This window comes from Hippichthys cyanospilos, chromosome 19 (assembly GCF_059441005.1).
Source record: "Hippichthys cyanospilos isolate Australia breed blue-spotted pipefish chromosome 19, RoL_Hcya_1.0, whole genome shotgun sequence".
NCBI lineage: Eukaryota > Metazoa > Chordata > Actinopteri > Syngnathiformes > Syngnathidae > Hippichthys > Hippichthys cyanospilos.
Window position 1 is genome coordinate 4,798,470 of NC_142387.1, and position 18,540 is coordinate 4,817,009.

At 38.5% G+C, this 18,540-nt stretch overlaps 1 protein-coding gene across 2 annotated transcripts; it reads right to left on the bottom strand.

Annotated features, from left to right (window-relative positions):
* Window positions 1-1,912: 1,912 nt before the first annotated feature.
* On the bottom strand, window positions 1,913-16,395 carry ppp1r16a (protein phosphatase 1, regulatory subunit 16A). Of its 2 annotated transcripts, XM_088441856.1 has the most exons (12): window positions 16,269-16,395; window positions 9,631-10,129; window positions 9,264-9,542; window positions 8,237-8,307; window positions 6,056-6,201; window positions 5,852-5,955; window positions 5,625-5,749; window positions 5,326-5,451; window positions 5,167-5,242; window positions 4,962-5,091; window positions 4,724-4,877; window positions 1,913-2,971 (listed from the first exon to the last, which is right to left on the bottom strand). In XM_088441856.1, the coding sequence occupies exons 3-12, from the start codon at window positions 9,505-9,507 to the stop codon at window positions 2,447-2,449; spliced, it is 1,701 nt and encodes a 566-aa protein (XP_088297982.1). In that variant the 5' UTR covers window positions 9,508-9,542; window positions 9,631-10,129; window positions 16,269-16,395; the 3' UTR covers window positions 1,913-2,446. The 2 variants fall into 2 exon arrangements, with proteins under 2 accessions (XP_088297982.1, XP_088297983.1); XM_088441857.1 differs by lacking the exon at window positions 16,269-16,395 and adding an exon at window positions 10,194-10,211 and having other exon boundaries at window positions 9,264-10,129.
* Window positions 16,396-18,540: the final 2,145 nt, after the last annotated feature.

An 18,540-nucleotide genomic window follows, 5' to 3' on the forward strand; every position in this document is an offset into this window, starting at 1 on the left:
CGCTCCATCATAAACTGTTTGCATAGTCATCATACATCAGTTTTGTCTGTCTCGTAATTCTAATCAAATTCGTTTACAGATATCAGATATCACTGCACAACAATACAGTATATTCAAGCTATTGAAGTTTTACATGCTCCACAATTAACCTTTGCACAAAGTTATGCATTGAGTCAACTTTATTAGATTATGTTGTGCAAACAAATGCAAATTTGAAAAAGGAAAACAACATGTTAGAAAACAGTGGTCAAATCAATGCGGTCCAAGCATTCATTGGGGATAAAGCCTGTTGTTTATATTCCCTAATTTGGGGCTCAAATCTTGGTTTTCATAGTAAGGTTAGTGAAGTGATTTTCAGTTCTGTTCATTACTTTTATGGACAGAATTTCTAGGCGCAGCAGAAGACTTGAGGGGGTCCGGTTTGGGGGTCTCAGCATTGCATCCCTGCTTTCTGCAGATGATGTGGAGCTATTGGCTTCTTGAGGCCAGGATCTCCAACTCTCAATGCTCGCTTTGCAGCCGAGTGTGAGATTGTTGGGCTGAAGATCAGCACCTCCAAATCTCATTAAAAAATGAATCGGTGCAGCGTCCACTGTGATGCGAGCTTTGTACCGGTCTATTGTGCTCAAGAAGAAGCTGAGCCAAAAGGCAAAGCTCTCGATTTACTGGTCGATTTACGGTCCTACGTGTCGAGCTGCTGAAAGGAGCCAGTCAAGGTGGTTCGAGCATCTGGTTAGAATGCCCCCTGGATGTCTCCCTGATCAGGTGTTCCAGGCATGTCCCTCCAGGAAGAGGCTCCAGGGGTGACCCAGGACACGCCAGAGAGATTATGTCTGGCCTGGGAACGCCAGGGAGAAGGAGGAGCTGGAAGAAGTGGCTGAGTAGGGGGAAGTCTGGGCTCCCCTGCTGAAGCTGCTGTTCCCAGACAAACTGTAGAAAATGGATGGATGCAATTCAAGCGTTTTGACTTTGTGTGCTTCTATATTTCGCGCTGGCAGAACAGGCATGTGAGGCATGGAGAGGGCACAAATTCTTTCTCTCTCAGGCAATAATGAGTCGCTCCATCGCAAAAGAGAAAAAATCCTAAGAATGTAGGTCAGCCACAGAAATGTGTTAAGTACAGAATATGAAATCTTTAAAAAAATGCAATAGGTGCATACACAACATAATGTGAAAATTCTGTGTTATAATGTGAAATATTGTATGTTATTTTGAAAATATTGGAATTCATCGTTTGCTATCAACCCGTGACTCTCATGAATAGAAGCGGTAAAGATAATGGATGGATGGACGTTATCAACTGTGTGTGTCATGAGGACAGATATGTTGCTGCTTCTTCAAATTCAATTGGATTATCATAACAATTATAGTAACTGATAAATGTATCGGTTTTGGCAGTGTGTGAAGAACATAATTGAGAATTAATTTATGGACTATTATTTTTTTATGATGCAGATCTTGCCTTTGATATTTTCAGATTGTTTATGTGACCTTGGGTGGGGATTGTATTTACTCTAGATAAGTGAGACAACCTTTGATACAACTAAATTATTACGAAACCTCTTCCACAGTGCTAAAGGGGAAAATAAAACAACATATATATATATATATATATATATATATATATATATATATATATATATATATATATATATATATATATACATATATATATATACACACACATATATATATATATACACACACTGTATATGTGTGTACACACACACACACACACACACACAAATATACATTTATTTATACATACATACATACTTGTATATACTGTAAACATATAAAGCATCTGTTATTTGGTTTGTTGATTCATTAAAAACTAGGTAGGTTTAATCCTGATGTAGAAAATGAAAATAAAGAAGCATGATTGTGTTTCAATAATATATACAATGAAGAGTGAATTAAGTGTGGATTTTAATATAAACTCTTATTTCAGAGAAAAAGCCATTTACAAACTTCACCATTAAAAATATTAATATATACTTTAGTATGATCCAAAAATTGAAAACAAAGCATGCAAGGTAATAGTCCTTGTTTACAACTTTGTATGAGGGATTCTGTACAATACTACAAGACTATCAGAAAGAGGTCAGCTCCCACCCATAAGAAACTTAGCGATTCTATACGTACAGCACATGGGAATACTTGAGTATGAGTAGTACTGTCATAGAAAAAAAGTTTCTGGAAGAAAGTGCAACTTAAAAATATTTAGTCATTTAGCTGTGACTTACACAACATTGAGATCATTCCAAGGGTTCTGTGAAGAGCACAAGATTAGTGAAGAAGAGATTGAAAAAAAAAAAAAGAGGACAGTCAAAGTTGGGGGAGGAAACCAGAAGGATAGCACTGCGGTCTGAATGGCAAGCTTACATGACAAGCAAGCATGCAATGTCTGTGCCACTTGTGACAAAGGTGTCCATCATCTCTGTGTCTACATGAGTCTACAGCAAGGTTCCTTGTTGGTAGACTGCTCCTCCTCAGGAGCTCGCAGTTTCAGTAGAGGGGGATCTCCACTGGCTGGTGTGAAGAACACCTGGCTGGGGGACGCTGCTGTCTCTGTGCTGCGCGTCCCCGCAGAGGGGGACTGTAGTACCGAAGGACTTGTCACCTCAGATGCGGCGGCAGAGGGCGTCTCCTCTTCTATGGGTGGTGTTAAAGGCGGCGGAGGCGCCGGGTACTTTTTGAGCTTGGCTGCTGCCCGCTGACGTTTCAGGTCGGCCAACGTGTGATGAGATTTTTCCCGAGTCATACTGTCCGAGAAGTCTTCCGCTACGGGCAGTGATGGTGGGTTGAGTTGGTAGCAGGCGCTTCGTTCCAGGCGACCTCCTCCGCTCCACTGCTCTCCAGGCACAGAAGAGGCCAGAGAAATAGATGGCCCTCCGTTGCCAAGGTTTGACGCGCTATCGCTGACAGTAGCCTCTGGTGTATCCGCATATGACAAGGCTTCTCCTCCAGCCTGAATGGTAAGACGTAAGGAATGATGAATCGGTTTTTGGACATTTGAATGTGTGGACCAAATATGGCTCTGTTCTTTAATGAAGACCATCAAATATTCACAGTGTTATGTTTCTCACCTCTAAAATTGGATTAAAATATTTTTCATGCTCATCTATTCATTTCATTCTTGCTTCATTCTCTTATTGTACAGTATACGATATAATAAAAGTGGTAGGAAAAAATGTTAAGGGCCGACCGATGTTCATTGTGACTGATGCAGAATTTCGGCAGAAAAGATATTACAGATTATCGATTAATCATTCAATTAACCATTTGGGGCCAATTGGATTTAAATGAGCCTATTGGTTCTCTGCATGAGCTTCATAACAATGGACATTTGAATTAGGTGTTGTGCCAAGACAAATTTGGAAAACATTCATAATACAGGCCTCGAGGGCTGGAGATCCACACCTACAGGCCTTACAGGTTTCATTTAAATTGTTATAATTAATAAGACAGCATTTGTTTCCTCCCAGTGGATCTCAATTGGCGTCAATTACACGCGGAGTCTGAAGATTCCCAGGCTGGCCTGTTAACTATTCCCTGTGAATAGCCAGGGTAAACAATGAATACATTGTTAAAAAAAATTACATTTCATTACACAGTATACATTGTTTGGCGCAGTTAATGAAGCTACAGCATAAGAGCGTTAAACTTTGCCATATTTGTTTGTGTTTCTATTAGTTGAATGTCATCTTTAATACATTTGTGTTTGATTTATGTTGCACTATGTACTTTATACTTTTTTTTAAAACAACACACACACACACGCATATATATATATATATATATATATATATATATATATATATATATATATATATATATATATATATATATATATAGTAAAGATGTATATGTAATAAATAATGAGACCAGTGTTACTTGTATACAACGGCTGTAAATGGTTAAATAAAGGTAGATAGTTAATCTACATATATTTTTGGCCATAATCAGCCAATTAAAAAAATGCATGAAATTGCCATGCATTCATTCATTCTATACAAAAACCAGGGGCCCCAGGATAGATCCCTGGGACACACCTGAAGTGATGGGGTAGGGGTTTGATGAAAAAGATTTTAGTTGGATGTTCTTTGTGTATAAATGAAATCAGTCTGCGTGGTGTGAGGGATGCCACTGGAGGTGACTGTTAGGGGAAGAAATCTTTCTTTTATGCATAGTATTGACTCAGGGACATATTATATAAATTTAAATCGTAGTAAATGAGAATCCCGATTTTCATTAAAATAGATTTTTTTGGGCACACCCCCAGTGACTATATTGAGCAGAATATGAGGTGTGAAATGGTGTCAAAAGCTACACTCAGGTCAATGAGAATATACAATGACTCCAATGTTATCAGTGGGGAATTTTCAGAGCTGTTTCAGTACTGTGGATGGGATAAACAGAACTCGAAGAGCATGTAAAGGTCGTTGTGTGTTAAATAAGTGGAGTTGAGTGGTGTTCCCCTTTTCAAAAACGTAGTTACTATAGAGTCTGACATTTTCTTCAAATAGGGGTGACAGCTGCAACTGCACAATAATAGGAGTGAATAACGGCAAAAATAAAGGGATGCAGTAAGGAAAAGGTCACATTTATCTAAGGTTCTTGGGACATCGGAACTCCAGCTACAAATTCCATTTTAGGTAAAGCACTGAAATTGTTTTTTAAATTAAAGACAGATTTTTTTTTTTTAAACTGATGTGCTCACATGCTGATGAAGCTCATTGTCAGTCAGGCGGTCCTCGTCGTCATCTTGTGGTTCGGGCTGACGGCCCCTCTCCTGCCATACCATGGCTTCTTTGTGATGCTCCCGCCTGTACAGGCTGGAACGCTCGTTCACACTAACACGTCGCACCACTTTCCTGTCCAAACCAGACAGAAGCATTACATTGCTTTTCTTACATGATTCCATCAACAGAAACAGGGAGTCTAATAGCCAATCATACCCTCTGCTGCCGGTACTAGAAACCCGTCTTTGTAATGTGCCCTTGTGACGATCCTGGCTCTTCATGATGGCGTCATGTTTGTGCTTGAGGTCCATTAGTTTGGCCCTGACCTCCTCGTCCATGCAAACATCTTTAAAAACATTCAGGTATTATTATTGGTATGGAAACAACAGGGCCGGATGCTTAAAAAAATAAATAAACATGCCCAGAGGAGTCTCTTCCAGAACAGACTTAGTGTCTAAGCTGGCTTCATGGCCCACCAGCAGTTCTACCATTTGGATCTGAACACAAACGCCAAATTTGATTGAATCGTACATTGTCTTGAGTGAGTTCTGAATTAAGTTCCTAAGGCTGCAGTACTGACTTGTCCCCAGCATGAAGCAGCATGCAATGGCGTCCACCCATCACAGTCTTTTACCTCCACCTGGGCCTTATGCTCTAACAGCAGCTCCGCCACAGACAGGTATCCATTAGCAGCCGCGATATGCAGCTACAAGACATGTACAAAAATTGGCACAACAGAATTCACGCTGATATCACAATCACTATTATCAAAACAAAGCAGGTTTAACTTGTAAAACTACTTATTCGATCATAACGTGGAGCACTTTGCTTTGGAGAGGCAACATGACAATATTTCAGTTTGGGAAGAATAATTCTCACCAGTGTTGTCCCATTATCATCCTGACTGTTTAAGTCCCCTCCCTTGTGAACAATAGCTTGGATATCAGCAAGCATCGCCGCCTCTTTAGCACCTCTGGATTCATCTATGTGGGCCTGTGTTATTCCTGCACAAACAGACACCATCTTGACTTTCAGCAATCAGACAGATATAAAAATAAATGGAGGTATAAGCTTTAATGGCATGTTATTTGATCTAGCTCTCTGACCTTGTTCAGTCATCATCATCTCCAGGAGCTCAAGGGTGGCCTCATCCTCACAAAGGTCATAGGGCATATTTCCATCTGCATTGACGGCCATCAAGTCAGCCCCACTGCAGCAGCATTCACACAAATTTAGAAACATAAATGAGAGGGCAATTGGGTGACTCCAAAGTGTCAAAGACATTGTTTAGGCTAACTGGGCCAACTCACGCCTGAATAAGTAGCTGCACCAGCCCTGTGTGCCCACAGGTGGCAGCAGCATGCAGCGGTGTCCACAGCTCACTATCACAGGCGTTGACACAAGCACCTGCGTCTAGAAGGCACTGCACTACGTCCACAAAGTCATCGATGCAGCACTGGCAGGACAGAACAAATAGACATTTGCATGAAGCAAATATTCATGCATATCCGAGGCATGTTCTTGCACGTGAACAAAATAATGTAAAACCCTGTGTGTGAGTGAACATTAAAGGTGCAACAACTCATAAACAACTAATCCATTACAGAATAATTCAATGATTAAGTAAATGCTGAAATCATATTAATTTTACTATAATAATAATAATAATAATTATTATTATTATTATTATATGTATTTATTTCGCCATTTTTGCCATTCAACTGCTTTGAAATTTCTTGAACTTTATTCACACAAAGTACATTTGTTTTCCCCAAAATTCTGAATAATAAAAGCAATAAAAATTATTATTTTGGGAGGGGCGCTATTACCTGTAATTTCACCATTTTCAGACTAACTCTCATGTCTTGAACTAAAACTATTCAGCTCATCTAAACTACTACATTATTTCAAAACAAAAACCAAAACTTGAAATGCTTTTTGTTTTTCTTCTCTGACCTCTTCATTTTTTAAAGAATCTAACAGTTCCAATTGAAAACTGTTCAGCTGATCCCTGTCACAACTTTTTTTCAACATTTAAACAAAACTTTAATTTCCACACTTTCTTCAGATTCAAATCTTCAAACATTAAATTGCTCAGCTCATCACTACAATTTTCCCCTGAAATGTGTACTTAAGCATGAAAAAGTCACATTTGTCATCATTCCATATCACTCAGTAAATACCATATTTCCGCATCGTTCAATATCATTCAACATAATTCAAAATAATCCCATTACAGTCCATGATTCCAAAGCATTGCCAAATTACTTCATATGCATCCACAGTTTTTCATTCAGCTTTTAGCATTCACAAGCAATTACTCCAAAAATGGCTTCTGGTTATCTGGCTCCTAGTTATTTTTGGTAACCGATTAATTAGAGACCTGAAAAGTCCAAATGCCCAGATTTTAGCGTCTTGATTCAAAATATTCTCAGATTCCTTTACTCCTGTATAGAAGCAAGTTATCATTACGCTGAATCAAAATAAAATATTTGCAAAAATCTGCTTTTACTTGGCAAACAATGATCAACATTTTTTTTGCAGATTTTCTAACATGTTAAGGATGAAACTAGCAATCTAATCATGAAAAAAGAGTTTTATGCACTAGCAATCTGAGAAAAAAAAATGTTATTTTCTAATCAAGGGGTGGACATTTTAACTTTATTTTTTGAAAATCCGACAGATTGATCAAGCAACAAAAAGAGTCACAAAGTGCATGTTTTTTCACAGAGGAGCTCATCAGACAAAACAGGATTTTTATGACCTTCTCCTTGGAATCCTACTGAATTGTTCAGGAAAAGAATGTTCACCTTAAAGTAAAAATCTGGGAAGGACTCATTGTGTTTGTATAATGAAGATAAGTGAATGCTTAGACAAAATAAAAAAGAGCAGTGCCAGACAAATATTGAAAAGTAGATAAGCAACATTTTTAAATGCAATTGCAAACTTTTCACTGTTCAGCCCTCAGATTTGGTTTATATAATGCATAGGCTGTAGTCGTTGTGATAATCCAAATGAGCCAGAATAATATGTTGCATGATGATTTATACTGTGTTCGTGGAATATGGATTAAGCAGTAAAATCTACTTTAATTAATCTCAGGGGTCAGCCATGTAGCCTCTTTCTGATGACTGAAAATGACATGACAGTTGCTTGTAGTTCAAGTAATAACCAATCAGGGATTTGCTGGCAAAAATCACATGACCTAACTCAGAAAATAGATGAGCTGTTACCAGATCTCTGAGAAACTGAGATGTCAGTTTCAGGTGACATCAAGTGAAAAAATGGCTGCCCTCTAACATGGATAAAAACAGGTGGTCCATATTCCACAAACGTAATATTTATCATAATGCAGTGTATACACTACTGGGGGCACATAGTACATATGATTGTAAAAAAAACCTTTGAGTTGACTTCCCCTTTAAAAAACCCCATAGATTGTTGGATATTCATATTAAACTAGCGAGACTGATGACAAGGTTTATGCTTACCTGATGGAGGGCAGTCAGTCCATCTTCATTGACCAGATCTGGGCTAACACCACTGTTGAGCAGCTCCCTCACTATAGACAAATACACACATAAACCACAGTGGCCGAACTATGGCCAGGGTGCCATTTGCTGTCCACCATTCGCATTTTTGTGAAGGACTACATTATATAAACAACGTGTGATTGCTTGATTGATTTTTTTTTATTGTTTTTTTTTTTTAAACTAATTCGATCCTAAAGATATTTTTAAGTTTTTAAATGCAGACTTTCAAGCCCAAGCAATTTATATTTCTTTCAGTTTTTTAAGTGTCTGGCTAAAGGATGGTCTAATAGCAATTTTTTCTCATACTACTTTAAATAGTACTTTAGACAGTAAATGTAATCAATTCGTTTTGGAAACAAAGTACTAACGCTGCAAATGTTAATGAAGTATTTACTTTAAGTATCAAAGAACTACAGTAATCACTTATCTTAGATAATTACTTTCGGTAAGACTTAAGCGCTTACCTACTTTAGTACCAGCCCACAGACTTCACTATTTTATTGCTAATATTGAAGTATGAAGTGAATTTAAAAAAAAAATAAAAAAAATACATGACATCTATTTTTCGGTATTCGTCCCTGGAGGTTTGGACATCCCTGATATAAACCGTAAACATGGCCCTTTCGTCTTTCTATTTTTCTGTATCCAACCCTGAACAGAAAAAAAAGTTTGGACATTCCTGATTTAAACCGTAAAAGAAATGCATTGCAGAGGACTACAGCTGAAATAAATGTGTACTAGTGTGTAAGCTAACAATGAATTTAAAAGATTTACCTCTATTCTTAGTCTTGAACCCACACCTAACAAAGGACACTAAAGACAATGGCCTTAGAAAGTTAGTGTCAGTTATACATGAATATCTTCTTTTTATATATTTTATTCAATGCCATAATAATACCTAACATGACAGACAGTTTTTACCGTGGGGTTACTGTGATTCTTTAGATTATTGCATATGACTGTTGCAAAAAATGTGTTAACTAACCCTCCTCTAGGTCATTGCGTGCAGCTGCATCAAGAAGAGTAACGGCATTCGGGAAGGTCACTTTTCTTGTACGCTTCTTCTTATCTGCTTTGGCTTTCGATCCCCGTGCTGCATCCTTCTCCATCTGGGCCCATGCTTTCAGTTGTTGAGCACGCCGCCTCTGGGCATGCTTGAGGCGTTCGGTTGCATTCAGACGGCCAATGGTGGACATCTCGGCCAGTAACTCGCTGTGGTCCGCAGCCATAATGCCACAACTCACTCGGTCAATAGGTCTATTTCCTTACGTTCAAACAGGACATATGCTTCAAAATAAGTCTGTTATGACATTGCATTGGTGAGCGCGCAAAACAAAAAAAAATTGATGTACCTCTACTGATTCAGACTTATGTAGTGGAATCAGATGACATATATCTCCCTGGTTGCAAAAAGAAGCAACACATAGAATGATTACTTTGTCTCTTTCCCATTTTTCAAAATGGAAGTTCTATCAAGGCAGGAAAAATGAAAAAAAGTGTCAAAAAACAAAAACAGATCATCAGAGGATTGCAACAAATAGTCAGTCCTCCACTCCGTGCCATTGGAGAGTCACTGTAGAATTGCAATTTGTCTCTAGATTAGATATTCCATTTGAGTTTGTAATCCATATTGGGGATTATATTCAAGAATTGGATCCAAAATAAGGGGACAATCTCTAAAGGTCTTTTGTAGATCCAGATAGCTGGTATTCCTCACAAGTTTATGCATGCAGCTCTTTCGACAGTGCAGTGGTGGGGTTTGATGATTATTTAAAAGTCACCATATATCGCATTGCAGCTGGATAATGGTGGCTGGGCTTCCAGGCAACCACAAAAGTCTGCTGGCTTCACCTGTGGGAAGAGACAACTCATTTAATTGGCATGTTGAAATACAGTACAATGTACAAGCACTAACCGCATAGCGTTGTTATTTTTAACTCTTGAGCTTCTTCAAACAACTCCCTCCTGTACTGAAGGAAACCTGAGATGGTGGAACTGTTGTCATTAATGATTGACACACCTCGCGGCCCAGCACACACTCTGCAGGCGTTGGGCATACACACAAGGTAAGACTTGAGGAGGTGTGAACAGATGTGAGATGGACTGAACTTAGTCAACGACATGAACCAGGGCAACATCAGCGAGTGGCACGCTCCGAGTGAGTTCTCATTAACGTAACACACTGGGCAACGTCTGTGGCCTACACACACTTGGCTCTTTCTCAGCTAATCATATATTATTTAGACACAGGTCTGTGAGCGTTGAGAGGAAGGTCAATTCGAGGCACTCAGTGAGATAGGGAGTGATGGTGAGGTCCTCATCCAACAGGCAAGAGGCTGGATCCAAACACAAATGTTTGTCGTCCTCAAATGGGTGTACCTGAAGGCACTTTAGAAAGCGACATTAAATTTGATCATTTTAATTAATTAATTAACTAATTAATGTTTTTTAGTGCCTGACAGGAATCGTTTTTTTTTTTTTTCGAATTAAGAGCAAATTAATTGGAAAATGAAGCAGCTTATTGTTACATTGTGTTACAGTGGCTCCTTTGCAAGCCACTGAATGTTTTTTTTTAAGGTTTATAGGGATGTGCTTTGTCATTGGTTGGGGCCCAACAGATAGGGATTGTTTAGGTGAGGTTTTTTTTTTTTTTTAATTACGTTTAATTTTTGATTATATTTGGCACCATGGTACTGACATTAACCAGAAAGTGAAACATCTTGTTGACTGAAGCTGCACCTCTCGCCTCGGATGCCGGCCAGCCGGCCGCAAAACATCCATCAATCCATCCATCCATTTTCTATACCTCCCACCGTGTGGCTGCTGCCACCGCCTACATGACATTGTTCGAAAGCCGGCCAGACGCAAAACATCCATCAATCCATCCATCCATTTTCTATAGCCGCCTATCCTGACGAGGGTCGGAGGCTTGCTGCTGCCTATCCCAGCTGCGGGCAGTAGGCAAGGGGCACCCTGAACTGGATGAGAAGAACAACCATTCACGCACCCAATCACTCCTAAAGACACTCTAGAGTGTGATGCATGCATGCTTTTGGAGTGTGGATGGAAGCCCGGAGAGAATTCACTGGCTTGAGGAGAACATGCAAACTCCACACAGGAAGGCTGGAGGCAGCTGAAATTGAACTCAGGTCCCTTAATTGTGAGGCTCATATAGAGCTGCTGTAAATAGATAGCATATGAAAAGGTAAAAAGTTAAAAAAAAATCTGAAAATATCGGCCATTTGACTGCTGAATATAGTATAATTACAATTATAACACCAAAAGATTGATAAATTAGACATGGATAATACTGCATTGTTTGAAGTATTTCTTAAATCCAAAAATGCTTTGCTTTACCCTGGTTTGGGGGTATGTGGCTGAAAAATATTTTCAAAGGAGGTGCTTCATTGAAAAAGATAAAAAAAGGTTAAGAGTCACTGCTTTAGAACACTGTCATTCTATTTTAAGGGTGGATACCCCTCACCCATTGTTTCTACAATGTAAGGATTTCCTTAGTTTGATCCAGCAGCTTAACATACCACCCTTGACTGATGGGCTCCAGCAAATAAAGTAACTCCAAAGATTTCCAAGCATGTTTGTGCTCTTCGTACAAGTGAGGGGCAACATTTCCACAGTCTATGCCTACAGTGAATAAGAGACCTGTCAGGCTGACAGGAAAATTATTTGTAGTTAGCCCGTGAAAAACAAAACAGGATGTGTTATTTGAAGGCAGATTTAAAGGATTGGGGAAACAAGAAAAATCTCCACAGGAACGTGAACTGCAGCATTAGTGATGTAATTCCAGACACAATTCGTAAGTTAAAACTGGAGTAGTACATTAAGCAACACCGCTGATTGACCCTAGAAAGGATTCAGTTTGACATGGAAGATTTGTGTCAAGCAGGTGTTGAATAAATCTCAATGATTCTAATAAGTAAATGGGGGGGGGCATACTTTTGTGACTAAAAATTAGAGCAAAACTATCTCGATAAGCTGTTTAATATATAAATATGATCTGGTAAACAATTCTGACAAGTTGAAGTCAGGTAAGGAACTCAAGAATCTCTGATAAGACACTAATTACACTTCCAAAAGCAGCCTGAGGCCGTACCATTTGATACCAATGGGGCTGATGATACTTGTTGATACGAGGGTATATTAGACGACTTATCAGTGTTGGTGTTTGATGGGTCACTGCTTGGCTTCAATAGGTGGCAATAGTAATCAGGCATATAAATTACTATATAGTTAAAGATGTTGAATTGTACACATTCTACCAGCTTTGCCCCGGCCTTCCTATGTGGAGTTTGTATGTTTTCCCTCTGCTCATGTGGGTCTTCTCCGGGCACTCCAGTCTCCTACCACATTTCAAAAACATGCGTGGTAGGTGTATTGGACACTCCAAATATTGATATTGCGGCAATGTATAAGCCATGCCCTTGAATGAAAAGTCAGAATACAGTATTTGGCATCGAGTGTGCTCAATGGCTTGAAGCTTTTCTGACAAATGTTGTTATATTCGTTCAATGTGCTCGCCGCAGTGTATAAAAATGTGAAGAGAAATATTTTTGTCACCGTTAAGAAATCATCTTGGGGGTAATAGAATGACCCCTGTAAATGTGTAAAAAGTGGACATTCAAAAAAACTTTTTTTTTTTTAATACATCTTAGCACAGGGATCACCAACCTTTTTGAAAGTGAGAGCTACTTCTAAGGTACTGACTAATATGAAGGGCATCAGTTTGAAGACACCGATCATGTTAATGATTTCTCAAAATAGTTATGGAACAGCTGTAGTAAATATGTAAATCAAGAAAAACATGTTATGTACATGTAATATATTGTTTGCAACATTACCAGAAAATCTCTTGTGAGCGATTAGCAGAACAGGCATGCTGGTTCCCGTGGGAACCGCATTGGTTGACCTCTGTCATAGCATATAGGTGTAATTTACTTTTTTAATGCTTGGGAGTGCTACACATGCCTATCAATTTTCATAGAGCTAGGGGAACAAATGTAGAGAGTACTACTGTGTTATTTTGTAAAAACTGTCTCATTTATTATTACACATAGATATTTGCCAAAATCTTGTATTCTTAAATATATACCGAACCAAACAAAAATATGCCAAATATGACCCATATTTAATAACTGGTAACACAAACACAAATGGCAGGGATTATTGCCCTTTTAACCTAACTAAATTCATTGCGCCATGTAATGTATTCTGTGAACTGAAAATAGTAGTAAACAATTTTTTTTTTAATATGTATTTACAGTTGACTCCAACTATTCATGGGGGTATGTATTTGGCCTCCCAAATACTAAAAATGTGTGTTTAACTCATTTTCATTGAAATGAATTGAGCTGAGAAAAAGTGTTCCTATATTTATTACAATATTTTATCAATAATTTTTTCAGTCAATAAATAACATTCGCTTACTGAAATCGATATGTCCGGCTCTATTGTTTATATTTAATAATGGTTAGCTTTTAAGAACAGAAAACATATCAGTGAATCAAAAATCAATAAGCAATTTTTTAACTTAATATAGTAGTAGGCAACACTGAGTTCTGGCCTTGTGACTTTCATCACTGATATGACAAAAGGGGAAGTAGTAACTCACTGATGTTGTACAAACTAGTAGCATAGAGTGGAACTCACATGTGGAGAAACATGAACAAATATTCAGTGCTTGTTCAAATATTCTTAGGCCAATCTGAGCATTTGTGGACTTTTTCCACCTCACCACCTAACAGGAAGTGAAGTCTGGAGCTGCTCTGGAACATACACTTTCATTCAATGAGTGTTATGAATAGAGCACTATGAACGCACTAGCACGCCGCTGAAGCATTCAACAAGAGGGCGGTAACTAAACTGGCAGGGACAAAGCCCTGCTTAAATCCCAGGTTGGCTCAGGCCTTAAATGTGGCAACATTTGGAAGTAGGCAGGTGGTTGTTTCATTATGAAATGCTGTGGCACAGCCGTTGTGTACCACCACAGTTGAGCTGTTTGATGAAACAAAGCTGAGTTCAGTGCGGACGATTCTTGAATGATCCTCTGTTGGATGCCAAGAGCTAATCTGCTTACCAAATAATCACGAACCATATTTGTGCTGAGTCAGCCAAGTGGACTAAATGTTTGGCTAACGTCATCGGAATTGTTTCAACATATACAGTGGACCCTCAGTTTACGACGTCCCAGCCTTACGTTTATTTCACCTTACGATGTGGACCGCGAAGTTTTTTTTTGTCTCCTCTTTATGCCATGATTAGTTTGATTAGTATGGAAACAAAGCTGGAGATAATCAAGAAATACGAAGACGGCTAAGCTAGCCTAGGCTAGGCTACCCTCACTAGGGAATATGGCTGTAACAAGCTTGTCACGTCGTTCATAGGTAAATGAATCCCTTATATATATTTTTTTACAATGTTATTTAATTGTATATATGTATATTATATATAAGCAGCACTTGCTATACTATTTTGATACCAATTTTTAATAAATACAATTTTGATGTTTTTACCTGGGGTTTTACATGCATTAGCTAATTAACATAGGTTTGGAATGCCCGTGGCGAATTCGCGTTGCGATCCCAACTGCAGAACAAATTAATCTCGAAAACCGGGGGCCCATTGTATTATGGAAATTTGGAGAAATTCACAAAAAGGAGGTGCTAATCATTATAATCATAAGCAGACTCTCTGGAGTTATGTTAGATGAAAACAAAGGCCAACATACAGCATGACAAAACCACCTGTCGCAACATTGCTACCTTCAACCTTCAATAAAAGCTCGTTACAAAAAGATAATGTATTGGTCATGTGAAATGAAAATGCACTATCCCCACTAGCTTTCTTCATACAATCAAAATCGGCCAAGGTCCACATAACTTCAATACAATGTTGAACTATCACCTAACCTTTACACGATTTCCTCCAAGGCCTGACACCATAAACGTTGTGCCCGTGCCTGTGTGTGTCTGTTAGCTAATATTCATTTTGTGTCCTCGAGAAATAGGCAAATATTAGATTGTATGTATTGTACATACATTGAACAAGAATGGGCAGTGGTCCCATGATTGAGAGCTTGCAAAACTGGGTTGACAAGAATCCAAATATTTATGTTTAACATAAATAAATGTTTGTGGGATAAGGCCTAGGTAGAGCCCGTTTTAGAGTGACACACCCAATTCAAACAGAACTGCTTGAAGCTTATTTGAACCCTTAGGCAAAATATTCACACATCTATGATCCAGGCTGCAAAAATCCAGCTACTATTCATTTATTTTTCATCCATGTGAAACCCTAAAGATGCTAGCTTCCTGAAAGCTTTTCCTCAACAATTATTGTAAATTTTTAAAAAGAAAATAACATTTGTGCCCAACTATTTGCCTTGGTCATTATTAAATGCATAAATGTGATCACTTTTCATAGATAAAGTACGTGAAGAGAGCAATGAACTAGTTGTATTTTATATGGGGAAGTTAAATGTCATCATAGGAATAATATGAAATGACAAAAAAACGCTCAATTGTTGTCATGATAACTTTATCATAATGATGGATTACCATTCGCACCAAGTACATAAATAAGGACACCAATTTATAAATGTATGAGAAGTAGCGAGACATAAGGAAAGGAAGTAGCTGAATAGCTACTAAGCTAGCCCCAACAGGTGGATCTTCGGACAGGTAAAATCGGCAGTTCATTCAATTTCCGCGGCTTCGTTAACGCCACGAGGATGTAAAACCAGTGAATGAATGTTCTGTCTCGGTCAACTTTAAAACACCCACCGAGTTGCGCAAAAGTCGGCTTTCCTTATTGTCATGTTAGCATCCGCGAGAAGCGAGACGTAGGTTAGCTTTACTTTTCTGCAGGCGAGGCGGTACGCACATGCAGCGGGGACGTAATTACATATACGCTTTCGCCGCTGAAAAAAAGCACACTTCATAAAAGTAAGACACAGGATAAAATCATCATAGCTTACCTGTTGGTCGAGTGCGCGAGGGAGGACGCCTGTGCGCGGTTCTGTGGAATTCAGTCAGCTGCTGACCGCTGCTCCTGGTACGGCCAGTCCCTCTAGGGAAATGCTTCACCATAACAACCAGACCTGGAATCTCTCCTCCTGCTGACCGCCTGCGCTAGAGGGCGCTAAAGCCACACATAGAGTGAAACAAACCTGTAAAACTTAACTTAGAGTAACACTGTCATCTATTGGTATTATTCGAACACTACAATATTAATTTTTAGGACGTTGAGACCCTGACCCGATACTTTTCGTGCCAGAAACAGATTCTCACATTTTTAAGACATAGAAAAAGCACGTGGTCAAAAGGCGAGATTTAGTGAATTATGATCATTGTGCAAGTTGTTCAAGTATATGTAGCAGCATCCAACAGTTTCAGGAAATCCACACTCCCTTTGTTGTGCTACCAAACATTTCTGATGATTTTTTTGTTGTATTCCCTGGACCAGCATCAATTTTAGAGAGCGTTTCCACTTATTCAGTTGATGTACAGTGTTTACAGTAATTCTTCTCCATAGTAAGATGGCAAATGAAAATCGCATTACCATTTTCTCAATTGGAAAACTGTAAACATGTAAACACTCCTTGCATTACATTAAACAGCTCCATTGTCCTAACATATATGACTGGAATCATCTAGCAAGTAAAAAAAAAAGGCATTAGTGCCTATACTTTGAAAGCAGTACAGGAACTTTCTTTGCTAGTCTTGGTGTAAAAAAACAAACAAACAAACAAACAAACAAAGTTTAATAGTAAAAACCAAAAAGACTTTCCACGAAACGTGTTCTAAATCCCATTTAGATGGAACATTAAAATAGGTCGTGAAAAGTCTCCACATTTCCACAAATGCAGAAGAAATGACAAATGTCCATTACATTCACGGGTTTTAATTAATTTCTCGTCTTGGGCTGCGCAGGATACATCCAACAACATTTAAGATGACTTTTCTCGACACAACCAGCAATCACTGTTGTTCCATAATAGATGAATTTCTATCCAAACGGTTTGCCATTCTTCTCGGACATTGCTCACTAATCCAGGCCAAACCTATTAGGCGACACTTCAGTACACAGAAAAAGATAGATAGACAGATTGCATTTAAATTACCGAAGACTTCACTACGCATCTAAATAGCTTCCAAAGATTGTCCATAGTGAATGCATGTGGGCGTTGCCTGCACGTTTGATTTAAACTTTAAACTTGTGCAACAAATAATTTACATGAATGAGCATGAAATGCGTTTTGTGGTATTTGTAAAGGGCTGTTAATTATAGCGCTGCATAACATACAACAACCACAAGAGGAAGACATATTTTTATGTCTGTCCAATGATTCAGAGAAGTAAATCACCTAGTTGCAACAAGTGAAGGGAACGTCATCACAAACATAGAGGGACAGTAAAATCTTAACGTAACAGTCACGTGGTGAGATCCATGATTTATCTGATAAATTTAAGTTTAAAAATATGAATACAGCAGCGTGTGTATAAACAACTGAAGCAAATATCTGTGGCTCAACCTTTTAAGTGGCGTAAATAGGGAAAGCCTAAATGCAAAATGAATTATTAACCGAAAATTGACTTCTACATTTACACGCTTTAACGTCAATCGGTCAACATTCTCTCTCTCTCTCTCTCTCTCTCTCTCTCTCGCTCTCTCTCTCTCTCTCTCTCTCTCTCTCTCTCTCTCTCTCTCTCTCTTGCACTCTCTCATGTAAATAGCTTCCAAACATTGTGCATAGTGAATGCATGTGAATCTCTCTTTTGCGCGAGAGCGAGAGAGAGAGAGAGAGAGAGAGAGAGGATAGCGAGCGAGCGAGCGAGAGAGAGAGAGAGAGAGAGAGACATAAATTTGGGCCAACATAAGAATATTTCACTTAAGTAACAACATGCCAAAATCTTTTGTTGCCAATGGGGTAATAAAATTGGGTCAACAAAAGAAAACGTTTGAAGAGGGTAGCAACTGTGCCCCCAAAATAGTCCGTTATTTTTGTTAAATATCAGAATTTTTTTAAATAGAAAAACACTTTCCATAATTGACATACATTGTAAGTGTAAACATCTCAATGGGTTTCAATTTACAGTTGAGCATTTTGAACCACCACTTGCTTAAATGAAATTCTCACCAGCAATTTACAAATATTATACTGTTTGACAAAACGGATGTACCTCGTATTGTCAATATTTGAAGGCGATACTAAAGGGTCAGAAATGTTTAGAAATAACAGCAACTTG